The following is a 12,702-nucleotide window of genomic DNA, read 5'->3' on the forward strand; positions in this document are numbered from 1 at the left end:
GGAGGGTGCCAGAACACTCTGGATCCACCTCCTTTCCAGAGGGGAAAGCAAACCTGTTTGACATCCTCACCTTCAAAGCAGGGTGTGGTGCTGTGGGAGCTCAAGTAGCTTGTAAGGGGAGACTGTCCTTCTCTGAAAGTTGCTTGAAAGAATCACTCAGACATACTCTGTCCTCAAAGCATCACTTCCCTGCTTGTTTCTTGGCTCAGCAATAAAAGCTGATAAAGGCAGTCCTTTCAGTTTTAACCTTCATCCAATTCATTAATTTGGTGGCTCGAGTAAGGGGTTAAGAATCTGCTTTGCAGCAACTTGGATTGGGCTACAGAGGGATGACAAAAAAATCTAGTTCTATAAACTTAAAATGTGATGTTGGACTACTGAACTGAAGCATGCTCAGCTCCCCAGTGGATGCTTATCTTCACAGGTAAACATTGCCTATCATTACTGTTTCTATTGATCTAGTTTGTTTTTTTTAAATATAAATATTCATGCATATCCTGCCTGGAGATATGTCAGATGGTGTTGAGTGTGATGATACAAAGCTTTGGAAAATGAACAAAAGTCATGTATCTATCTGTACATGGACATACTTTTAAATTACTGATGTTATTTTAATCCAGTTTTGTCATAGCATCTCTCTAGCAAACACATGTGCCAACATGCTTGTCCTTTGAACTGGATTGCAGCCATCACCCTGGTGCCCTGCACCAGCAGGGTGACTGGTGTGCATCCTCCCTTGTGCTGGGGGGTAAGCTACAGGGGATTTTGTCAGGGCTGTTCTGTCTAGGGCAGCAAATAGCTCAGGACTCTGCTCCCATGGGCGGCCAATCTGAACACTCGTGCTGTTGCTGGGTGATTCAGTCTGATGTGGGGCACAGGCTGCCCCCAGCTGCATTTCTGTTGAGTTACCCGGAACATAGAACTGAACTCATGCTTTTATGCTAACTACAAAAAACAGACGCAGCAACATAAGATGGACTGATAGAACTTGGTGATACTGGATCCTCAAGAAGCTTGATGTTCTAGTAGGTCAACTCCCTCCCTCTCCCCTGCCCAAATTTGAAACAGCAGAATGGTTTATAAAGGTCTGGCTTATAGCTACTAATAGAAGCTCTAAAGTTCAATTTGGGTATCATCATTCTCCACGTCAGGGCCAATTGCTCAGTCTCAGAAGAATTAAGGACATTTAGACTGAAAAGGTGACTTTTCCAGCCAGTTAAAACAAGAACTATACCATGAAAGGAGCAATCCCATAAATCCACTGTTTATTTTTTTTTTCCAGAATACCAAAAGCACGCCCACATGCTGATCTTCATGTAAGTGATGAATTTGCCTGAAGGGAATGGGAATGTTGGCAAGGTTAGGTACCAGTCCCAGGAAAGTCCAAACAGCTCGCATATGTTCAGTAGCTTTAGTTTAAAACAGTTGTTCCTGCAAGTGAAGTCTTCCCAAAATGCACAGTCTCACTGCTGATACAACTTCATTGTGGTATTGAACATTCTCAGAGGGAGTTTGAAGATGATGCACTTCTTGTTCAATTCTTCTGAAGCCAACTATTGCCCCATCTAGCTAAATAAAAACAATATGAACGTGGGTGGCACTGGAAGGAGTGGATCTAGCGTAGGAGTCAGGATGTCTTGAATGCTTATCCCACTCCTGTTCTTGGGGGCATTGCAGGAACTTCTTGATCTCAGTGCTGTCAAAAATATGCAACAGCTTGCCCAAGATAGCAAGTAAAAAATATTGTATATTAAAAAGAAATATATGGGCTAACACCTTACCATAAATTGCAGTTTTAGCACTTGAAAAATCATTGACCCATTGTTTTCTGTGTAAAGGAAAACAAAGATCTGCCTACTATTCACCTGACAAGGTGGATGAATAGCCTATATTTTTTTACTTGTCTTTCAAGGAAAACCCCAATATTTTGGAAATGCAAATGGAGGTAGAAAAGGAGCCAGTATGTATGTCTGTTCTCTACACCACATACTTTTAGCCCATCAGGCCTCTTTTAGATGAGACAAGCTAAAAGGGAAAAAGAGTTCAGTCACAACTCATCACAGCGGCAGTCCCATCTTCCTGTGGGCAGAGGTTAGACACTGTCCTCTTTGGCATGGGTAACCTGCTGTATGTGTCTACTGGAGATGAAAGAACTGAATTACACACTAGAACTACTTGGGAATGCCACTTATATCCTACACTACTCATCTTTTGTCATAAAAACAGCAGTATTTTAATTAAAATATTGAACCATTCAGTAATACAAACCATTAATTTAAATGTAAGCCAAACACACAAGTGAATTGGTGATACAATTTCTTGACAACAGAAGAATACAATTACTATGTACTAGCTACAGATTCAATGATTTTTCACAAGCAGATGGAGGAACCTGTATTTTATTCTTGTGGTTCTTAAAGTACTCCTAATGCAGGGATTTGGGAAAACTGTGGGTTTGCTCCATTTAAGTTCTTTTCCCATTCCTAGTAATCTCTTCACTTCATTTTATATCTGTGTAACAGAAAAGAGCAAAAATTAAGTAATATTTTCAACTTGTGAAAAGGTTAGGGCTTACTTCATAATCTTCTCAAGTGAAAAACACATATAGAACAGTGTGTTTGAGGTGGTCTCCAAAAGGAGTAAGTGAAAAAAACCCAAAACAGAGAAAAGCAGCATGGGAAGTGTAATTCAGTCCAAGATGCATTGAAAACTAAGTTGACTAAAATGTTTTTCTTAGCATTCAAAATTTTGCAGAGATACTGAAATATGCACAAATAAGAGCTACAGCAAAAAGCTGCCAAATGTTATGCTTAAGAATTCCTTGTTTTCATTTGCACAGCCCAATGAATTCATTTGGATAAATCTGGGTAAGTATTTGAAATGAACATTGCCTTTGAAAACCGTCAAAACATTTTTCAAGCAGTCTTTTCCACCAACAGGATGAACTAAACTGGCGCTGCAGCTACCTTGAAAAGATAAAGTGACATATTATTCTACAAGATCCTGCTTTGATTATTTTTCCTCCTATAATTGATGGCAACTCCTCCTCATCCTCAAAGGAGGTGGACTGAAATAAGAAACAGAAGTGAAGAGGATGTGTTACAGGAACAGGACAGCACTCTTTGTTGCCATCGATGTTAACTCAGTTTAATGGTAAAGGTACCTCACTGGGGTGAACTTGCAGTTTGGACCTAAAAAGGACAGTATTTTTTCATTCCACTGCACAGTGTCATTGAAACATGTACAGAAACCAAATCTGAAAGTCAATGGCAGCTCAAAAGGCCACGATGAGCAGCAGCTGATCTGTGGGAGATGACTGCAGAACTACTTCAGTAGAGTGATGAATAATTGTTAACTGATAATGTTTCCTGTCCCAATGAATGGGAGAAACAATGAATTAGGATATTTAGTTCTGTAAGGAAATGCCGGTTGTGCAAGGAAGAAACAAGATACCCGTTTCCATGGCAAGTAGCAACATAGTAAATATCACCCGAATAACTAAAAGTGAACTGCTACATTTTATCCACTGGTAAGTAACACAAACCCATAAATTGGCACCTTCTCACAACAAGAGAAGAGACTGAAATTTCAACCCTTCTGTTTAACCTTTCATATCCAGGCAGCAGCAGCCAGTCTTTCTTCCATCTTCCACAACTCCAGACTGTGGAGTCGTAACTGCACAAATCACAAATAGGAAAAATCAGTAAATTTGTTACTATTTAGGCACCTGGCTACCCCTGCCTTGCCCTCTCATTCAGTTATGGTCCTCTCACATCAGAAGGTGAGACAGCACATGGCCCTGCAAAGCATCTACTGCTAAAGGATCTGATGATAACTGGATGAAGAACATTGAACACCGTTAAGTTTGCCCATACGAAGACTTCTAAGTGCGTATTTTCAGTAAATTCTGGGTTACCAAATCTTCAAAAGCCATGCCTGTCCTTCACACAGACAGATGCCCTCTCTGCATTTCACACCAGTGAGCATCTCCTGAAAGCAGCTCAAAGCTTTGTCGATTCTGGTCAACTTCTATCTAAAATTATTAAAATGTCTGTATGAAATAAACCTGAGCTGCTGATGGAGCAGCAAGACAAACTATTTAAAGGATCCTTCCCTAGATGTGTGAGCACCAAGTTTTTTATTTTCAGAACTACTACAAAGAAGAACACATAAACCTTTTTTTGTTTTATTAATTTATTTTTAGAAAAAATTGCAATGTTGATAGGAGGTTTTAATAATTTTTAGGCTCACAAAAGCTGAAAAAGGATTCAAGAGTCTTGGTTAGCGAAAAGCAAGTTTGAGCTCCTCCTGCCACCCTATCCCTAACAAACACTGACTGACTTCTGTTTTCTCTATGCTTGGCGTTCATGTATCTGGTTATATAGACATCAGTTTTGCACTCTCAAACACACTTAATGATTTTAGCACTTGTATACTAAAAGCAGATGTGGGGCAAAAAGAGACAAATTAATTCCAAAATAAAATACTAAAATTTGTGTAAGGCTTTGTTGCAAGCTAAGAAACATGTACAAGAAATTCTTAAATGAATTATCCTTGGCATACATTCATATTTGAATGTACAGATATATTTACAGGTTTAATATCCAAATTCATTAATGAGTTCTAAGATGTTCCATGAAATGTCATCTTCCTGTAAAACTCTGTCAGGTGGCTGAAGCCCATTAATAAGACACATATGGTAGAATTGCATGAAAATTTAAAACAATTAGAATGAAAGCCAACAAAACTGGTCAGACAATTCCTTCCAGACAGAACTAATTATTATTCCAGATTTAGTCCTTTAGCTGTTATGAACTGTAGTTTTCCACATTTCCACAGATCCTTGAAACCTTCCTGTCGCTTTCAAGAACCACAGCACAGGTCACAAGTGCTTTCAGAGGAACAGGTTGCAACCACAGGTCATCATCCTAGGGGAATCCTTCACAAGTCCAAAAGCACTTCTCACGTTTGCTATTTCTAGTGTTCAGTGGATGTCTGTGGAGTGAGGTTGGCTTGTTCTGGTCAGTCTTGCTGTTGGTACTTTGGAACCGTAGTACTGTTTCTGTCCCTTACACATGTATGATAAGCCTTCTGAATTCAGCACTATTTTCTCTTAAGCTTTTGGCTATGGAAGTCTGAAGATGTTAATCCCCACTCCCAAGTACTTCATCCACAACTGTTTAGACAATGCCAAACATCAATGTTGCCAGAAATACAAAGTCCAATTATGGTTCTGATCTGCAAAACAGGCTTTTCCACAACTGACCAGCTCAGTACTTGCTAAGCAGGAAGAGCCAGAAAGGTTGACAGCTCTGTGTGCATTAACTTTGGGTTTTCTCAATCTGTACCAGACAGATGCAATGAAAAAAATCTAAAAACAAAACAGAATTTTTGTCTCCTGAATGCTCACGCACAAGTATCTCTTCCCTGGCAGCTGGCCAGGCAGCTACACAGATTGGATCAGCAGCACCCACACCCAGATCCACCATCCATACACAGCGAGCCATTTGCTCTCAGGTGCCCACAAAATACACCAAGTTGGTTGGTTGGTCCACTCACTGAGTACAGCTTATTTGAAAAAAATGCTTTTACTGCCTGAGAGCAGTAACATAACAAAAAACCATAATTGTATATTGTTTTTGGAAAGGTAAGGAAAAGTTAAACACACTGCATGCACTTGAGACACACCCGTTTGTCAGAGGAGTCAAGGAAAGAATGTGAAGGCACAACATACTTCTACACTCTTGTCATTAAGGCCATGTATTGGTGTGCAACAATGCTTCACAGGGCTAACCATACAGAAGTACTCAGCTCTAAGTCACAGTCCCAGAGGTGTTTCAAACAAGAACTGTTTTCTCATGAAACTTCAGACTCTGCTGTTTATGTTATGCTTTTTCTGTTTCCTTTTTTTTATTTTTCAGGCAGAATGCAGGTTGTTTATCCAGTTCCAAAGATATGTTCTTCATCGCTCTTTAATTTAGTTCTCCAGAAGTGTGCGCTGAACTGAAAAGTGAAAAACAATTCAAGATTAGTGCACTAAGCTAGCATACAATCTAAGTTCTGCATTACTGTGTAATAGTTTATTCAGTCAACAAACTTTCAGTAGATGTTTGACATTGTGTGATAAATTCAGGTAAGCAGAGGCTTGATTCTGTGGAGCCAATAGGCTGCCTAGCGAGGGATATTACATCCCAGATTTCTCACTCAAATAACCACATCCTACTATATCAGGGAAGCTATCTACAGTTGCAGTGTAACCCAGCACTGAGCTCAGGCTTGCAATTCTTGCAGATGCAAACAGGCTGCATAACTCATACAAAAAATAAGTTACTGAAAGGAAGTTCCTAGGTTAACTACATTTTCAGGAAGTCAAAGACAGGTCTACACAAAATTTTAAAAACACACACCTATTATGCCATGCCATTTGACCTGCAAGACTGCTTCTAACTGGAAGCCATGCAGGTACATGGTACCTCTAACCAGAAGCAAAACTAACATCTGCTGACTCCCAGAATTTATATCAGGAGCAGCACCATGCTGACCATGGCTGTCCAGTCTCTTAGCTCAACACATGGTCATGCTTGGCTGCAAAATATAATAGAGGTATGAAATTTGGGACATAATATGACATCAGTATGTAGGTAGAACCATGTATGATAACATCCCAAGTGTGACTTTATTGGTTAAAATAAAGTATGCATCACCTGATGCATTTCACATTTGAGTTCTGAGAATTTTAGCATAACCCAACTACAGCTCATATTTTAACTGCCTTTGGTAGAGGTCTTTGAATGGTACTACTTGCTTCACTAATGCATAGCTGAATTGAGGATACCTGAGTCTCTTCAGTCCTTACAGCCAGTCACAAGAAAATGTTTTGTACTTGAGAGTTTTATATATTTAACAGCTTAAAGTGTTTATAAAGAAGATATTGAACCAGATGGAAGCTTATAGAAAACTGATGCAATACCTGAGAGAAATAAGGTATAATTATTTTTTTAATTATATAAAAGAACCCCAGAAATAGTTCTGCAGGTTTTAGATTAAACTCACAGAAGAACATACTACAAATATACACTTCTTTGAGATTTTAATAATCAGTATTTCAAAATCATCCAATGAACTTCAGCACTGGTTATAGGTTATAGTGCTTCTTCCCTTGTTGATCAGTTACACGGGCTAGAAGGCCAAGTTTTCACCTACACCATTTCCTCCAGTTCTATCCACAGATTCCTGGAGCTAATTGCCTGTTCCATCAGCCAAGTCCCCTACACAACCATACACGGAAGGGTGAGGTTGTCAGTGTTTGTTGCTTTAAAAGAGATCCTTCCACAGCTCTCACCTTTGTAGAAAGATTAATTATGTGATGGTTCTTTCATACAAGAATCATTCTCTGTTCACAACAGAGAATGCTTTAATTACAATATGCTAGTGAGTTCAGTCCTCCTTGCCTCAAGTGTAGTTTCATCTCTGTCCAAATATCATAAATTTTTTAATATGCATTCTTGCAGTGTTCTGTATCAGTTTATAATTAGAAAACTTTTCAGATTCCAATCAGAAATAGTACACTAATAAACGTCCAACTGCAGTTATCTATCACACTGAAGGAGCAGGCTTGTGTTTTCCAAATTGCCTCTGATAACATTTTTGCAGAGAAAATTCAATTATTCACTTTCTCTAAGCTCCTACATTTCAACGACTTCTCAAGGCAATAAACCAATCTGTTCAATAAAAAACTAGAGAAGAGTGGCCATATTGTCAGAATGCTTGATTCAGTTCTAAGTTTGTTGTCATGGTAAAATCATAGAATTACAGAATTGTTCATGTAGGAAAAGACCTTTTAGATTAGTCATTTTAACTCTTACCCTAGGACTGCCAAGCCCACCACTAAACCATGTCCCTATGTGCCACATCTATACATCTTTTAAATACCTCCAGGGATGACAACTCCTCCGCTTTCCTGAGCACCTATTCCAATGCTTGACAACCCTCTTAAAGAAGAAATTTTTCCAAATATCCAATCTAAACCTCCTCTGGCACAGTTGAGGCCACTTCCTCTTGTCCTATCACTTGTTAGCTGGGAGAAGTGACTGACACACACCTGGCTGCAACCTCCTTACAGGTGGTTGTAGAGAGTGAAAAGATGACCCTTGAGCCTCCTTTTCTCCAGGCTAAACATCTCCAACTCCCCCAGCCGCTCCTCACAACACTTGTGCTCCAGATCCTTCCCCAGCTCCATTACCCTTCTCTGGACATGCTGCAGCACCTCAGTGTCTTTGATGAAGTGAGGGGCCCAGAAATGGACACAGCACTCGAGATGTGGCTTCACCAGCAACGAGTACAAGGGGACAATCACAGCCTTGGTCCTGCTGGCTACACTATTGTCAATAAAGTGCATTTAATGGGATCCCCACCAAAGAGCTGATCTTTCATCTAGATTCTTGTCTTACCAGGTGGCTCAGATTGCGCTCCTCTATGGCTTTCCATATTCACATTCTCTTCATCTGCTGGGAAAAAACCAGAAGTTTAGCATTCAAATTCTCTTATATCTGAGGTTCTTGATAAATAGAGATAATTTGAGAGAAGAAACAGCAGTGAAGAAAATGGGCTACTGATAGTAGTTGAGTTGCCCTTGTTTTTTCTGCACATTAATTTTAACATGCATGGTACAGATGTTACTCTGAAAGGTTTCCAAACTTCCCAGATTACAAAACAGCAGTGCCTGGCTGAATGGCTGCTCTGTCCCTCCACTAAACAGTCAGAAAGACTGAAAGAGACAAAACCAAAGTTTCTGCCCTCCTACCACCCACAGTGCTCCCAAAGTTCTCTGATCCAAATTATATCTTATTTAGGTGGAAAGGAAGCAAGCAATAGGTGACTGCAGAAGAATCATTTGGGGATGAACTTTGGGGTAAATTGTCATTAAACTGGTAAGTAGGCAAGCATCTTGTGAAGACATAAAGGCAAAATTTACAAAATTAGAAATTACAAAGTATTTTTCAGCAAGAAAAGGTCTCTAATCCCCAACCTCCACTTGATTCTCCTTAAAAAGTATATTTTGCAGTCTCTCCTGCTTATTTTTTAGCAAGAAGTACTTTTATGTTAAGAAATGTAAGGCTTCAAGTCCTCCTAGTTTTGAAACTCTAATTTTGGGGCAAGCAATTCTTCAGTCTGAGATGACTAGTAAGAAAGGTTACTCCCTGTGAACATTAATTCACTAGGCTATTACAACTACCTTATGCATAGGATCAATTTATAGTCCACATATAAATACAAACTGCCTCTCTTTAGACAGTAGGAAACAAAACTAATTTGGAATTCTTACCGCTTTGCTTGAAACAGAGTTTCTTCTTCTGGTAAGCAATGAAACTAGATACTGCTCCAATCACAGTAGCAGCCACAGCACTTACAATTCCAGCTATTGCTCCCTGAGAAGCTGAGAAAAACAGAGACATTTGTATACACTTTTCGGAACTGAAAGCCATGTCAAACTTGTATTGTCTCAAAGTAAACCCTGTGAACACTTCCAAAAACCATTAAACTGAAATTACATGAAAATGTAATAATCAACTCTGTGCATAATGAAAAGTTAATCCTCTCATTTATAACCAGTGATTTCTTAGCAATACCCATTGTTAAGGAACTTAAGCATGCCTGTTTTAAGTTCCACTAATTAAAAAAGCTACCCTTTCATAGCCATATCTACTTTGTATGCATGCAATCACTGCACCAGCATCTCTGAGATCTTAACACTTAGGAATCATTTGCAACATAGAAACTTTAAAGGATTATGGAAGCAGAGTCTGAAAGTAAGAATTCCAGATTACACAAAAGCTTTTTAATTGCAACCCTCCCAGTAGTGACACTCCCAGTAGTGACCATTCTAGCAGAAGATTAGCAATACAGAAACCCCAAGAAAACAAGCTTCATACATCCAAACACCATCATTCACACAAATTCATGTATTTACCCTCATTTTCTTGGCCACTTTTTGGAGTTGGGCCCTTTCGTTCTGTAAAAATGAAGGGAGAGTTTACATTTTATATGTATAAAGAATACTCATATATTAATTGACAAACCTTTTGTTATATTAATTATGCAAAATTACAAACCATCTATTATATCCATATGTGCTAAACCAGCACTGAAACTTTCTGTTTTCAAAGCATGACTTAGAGCAGTGCCAACTCCAGCCTTGAGTGCTCAGCACTTCTACAAAATGAGCACAGAACATTTGTGAAATCTGGTTTAATAAGCTTGTGCACCACTGCAGAGCACTCATGTAATTTCAGAGTAACATTCCGCTGTATTTCCATGGAATCAACTATCTTTCCCAAAATCCCAGCCTCATCCACTGCAATTCTTTCCACAAGCAAGCCAGAAGTTCTGTAAATACTAAGTATATTTGTCACTATGCAACCTGTACCACTGAGGCAGGAACCTGTGCAGATGAAACCACCACACAAAGTCTCCACTCATGTTTCTCGCCCCTTCCAATTTTCAAGTACTGCCCCAAAGGAACCTTGGAAGAGGAAAGCTACCCAAAAAAGAAGCATAAGTGTATCTAGGACAACTCTCCAGAGAAGTCAGTAACCATTAGCACGTCTCAAACTCCATTAAGATAGTTAAACTAACTCTGATCTGGAAATAGTAAAATTGCAGTAATGCACACAGGGATGACCAGCCCCATCCTAAGGACAACCAGCACCATCCTAAGGATGATCATTACTGCAGCTTGGTTCCAATGACCATCTTTGTACTGAGCTGCACCATAGCAATTAGAAAATCACCAAACAAAGTTTGGCAAGCTATGAAATAGTTTTATACTGCTCAGAGTAGATACACCCTACATAGAATCATACGGTGGTGAAGGGATCTTAGCGATTTCAAACCCTCTGCCACAGGAAAGGTACACCTTCCACTAAACCAGGTTGCTCAGAGCTCCATCCAAGCTGGCCTTGAACACTTCCAGGGGTGGGGCATCCACAACTTCTCACCTCCTCACCTCTCACCTGCCTCACCACCACCACAATAAAGAAGTGAAGACTAAGGATCACTTGGAAGTGTAAAGATCAGTTCATCCTGTGGGACAAAGGAAATCTTTGAGAACATAGGGTGGACCCTCTTCTGACCCACTCCTAGACTTGCTGACTACAAGAACTAAAAGAAACTGAGAGTATGTCACAGAAGATCAAAAATAGCACTTGGATGACCTTAAAAACTATATTCATGGTGAATTTTAAAATAAATACCACATTCACATTTCAGTTTTAGAAGCCATCTTTCTTAGTGTAACAGTAAAAATCACTGAAAGTTTTTGCTCTAGACCAGTTTTACCCCTTAAATATTTGGGGGTATTTTTGGCAGAGACAGAACACATTACTTTTGGACTTGAAGGTATGCTCTTAAGTTTCAGATACCAAAACCAAAGGTGCTACAAATTAGAGCATGTTTAACCACCCTGTGGGCAAGCCTTTATCAAAGCCATAGAAACAATATGAAGCACAACCTGCTATCTTACCGTTGCCGCCACTGCCATCACTTCCTCCTTTTGGTAAACTGTCGTCCAATAGATCAAAATCACTTAATGTGTCTATAAAAAAATGCAAATAACATTACCATGCTTTAAGTTCAGTGAATAAGACACACCAAGGCATACTGAAACATGGAAATTTTCTCAAGACCATTTGACTGAATTTGTGGTGGTTTTAGGCTCAGCACCAGAGTCGCAACATTTAACCTTTTAAAAGCCCTCACAATGTCAAGTCCCTTCAGCTCAGCACTTCACAGTTTGACAGCAGCACTTCTTTCTCCGGACTTCCTGAACAACTGAGGGAAGTCAGGTCCAAGAGCATGTAGTACTGCACAAATCCTGTTAAGCAAGCAAGGAGCTCTATAAGCTGCTAAACACTAATAGCCCAAATCTCACTATCCTGAGAAAGCAAAGAAAGAACGTGGACAGAAAATGACCATTTATTTTCAAGGCTGCAGCTGTGAATGATTCTTCAGAGTTGGGTCTTTAAGTCACAAACAGTCCAAATGTAATTCCCTTTATTGCAGGATATTGAAGTAGTGCCTCTCCATTTCCACTAAGCCCTACCTCATGGAGCCTTCCTGTCTCCCTCATGGTACCTTCTCCTCCTTCCCTCTACTGCCAAATGAATATTTAGTTTACGCAAAGCACATGTGTTTCAAGCAGAAAACCTACAAGTATTGCATCAGAGGATATTTTACTTGGGTGCCAAAAGCACTGTACTGAGGCATGCAAGACTCAAATTCAAGTATCTGCTGCAAATCAGGCAGGTAAAAGAACAAGAACTGAGGCTTGCATTTCAGGGCTCTTTACCACCATGCTTGTGAATAATGGCATTATCATGCCTGCATCTGATTCTGTTTTGTGCTGGGTTAGGCAAAGACAGAGAGAACAGGCAGGGAAGGACACGTATTTTAAACCTATCTTTCAAACACAAATAATTGTATTTCTTAACTGGGCCTTTAAATAAAAAAAAGAAGCAGCCCTTTAACTTGGAGCTTTACCTTTAATTTAGGTCCTTTAAGAATAAAGATCATAGGCAGTTCCTACTCACTTTTTAGCATGACTAGAAGGGATTCACTTGGTAAAGAAGAAAGAACTCAGTCCAATAGATGGGTGCTCTACCACAGGCAGCCAAGAACAGCATTGCCCCAAGCACACACACACAC

At 39.6% G+C, this 12,702-nt stretch overlaps 1 protein-coding gene and 1 long non-coding RNA gene across 3 annotated transcripts in view; one reads left to right on the plus strand and one right to left on the minus strand.

Moving 5' to 3' along the window:
• The first annotated feature begins 96 nt into the window (after window positions 1-96).
• LOC120411531 lies at window positions 97-3,167 on the plus strand. The gene is made up of 3 exons (XR_005603918.1): window positions 97-424; window positions 1,283-1,316; window positions 2,940-3,167. It is a non-coding gene; the product is annotated as an uncharacterized LOC120411531 (long non-coding RNA).
• A 1,210-nt stretch (window positions 3,168-4,377) lies between these two features.
• Window positions 4,378-12,702, minus strand: part of CD99 (CD99 molecule (Xg blood group)) — a 31,051-nt gene continuing 22,726 nt past the window's right edge. Inside the window, exons 7-11 of one of the 2 annotated variants that reach the window (XM_039567404.1) lie at window positions 11,510-11,593; window positions 9,971-10,012; window positions 9,326-9,436; window positions 8,451-8,504; window positions 4,378-6,003 (exon numbers count right to left, since the gene is read on the minus strand). In XM_039567404.1, the coding sequence (XP_039423338.1) occupies window positions 5,978-6,003; window positions 8,451-8,504; window positions 9,326-9,436; window positions 9,971-10,012; window positions 11,510-11,593 (317 nt within the window). In that variant the 3' untranslated portion in view covers window positions 4,378-5,977. Of the gene's footprint in view, window positions 6,004-8,450; window positions 8,508-9,325; window positions 9,437-9,970; window positions 10,013-11,509; window positions 11,594-12,702 lie in introns of both variants that reach the window. The other variant, XM_039567444.1, reaches the window with a different exon arrangement.

Source organism: Corvus cornix, chromosome 1 (genome assembly GCF_000738735.6).
Source record: "Corvus cornix cornix isolate S_Up_H32 chromosome 1, ASM73873v5, whole genome shotgun sequence".
NCBI classification, from domain to species: Eukaryota; Metazoa; Chordata; class Aves; order Passeriformes; family Corvidae; genus Corvus; species Corvus cornix.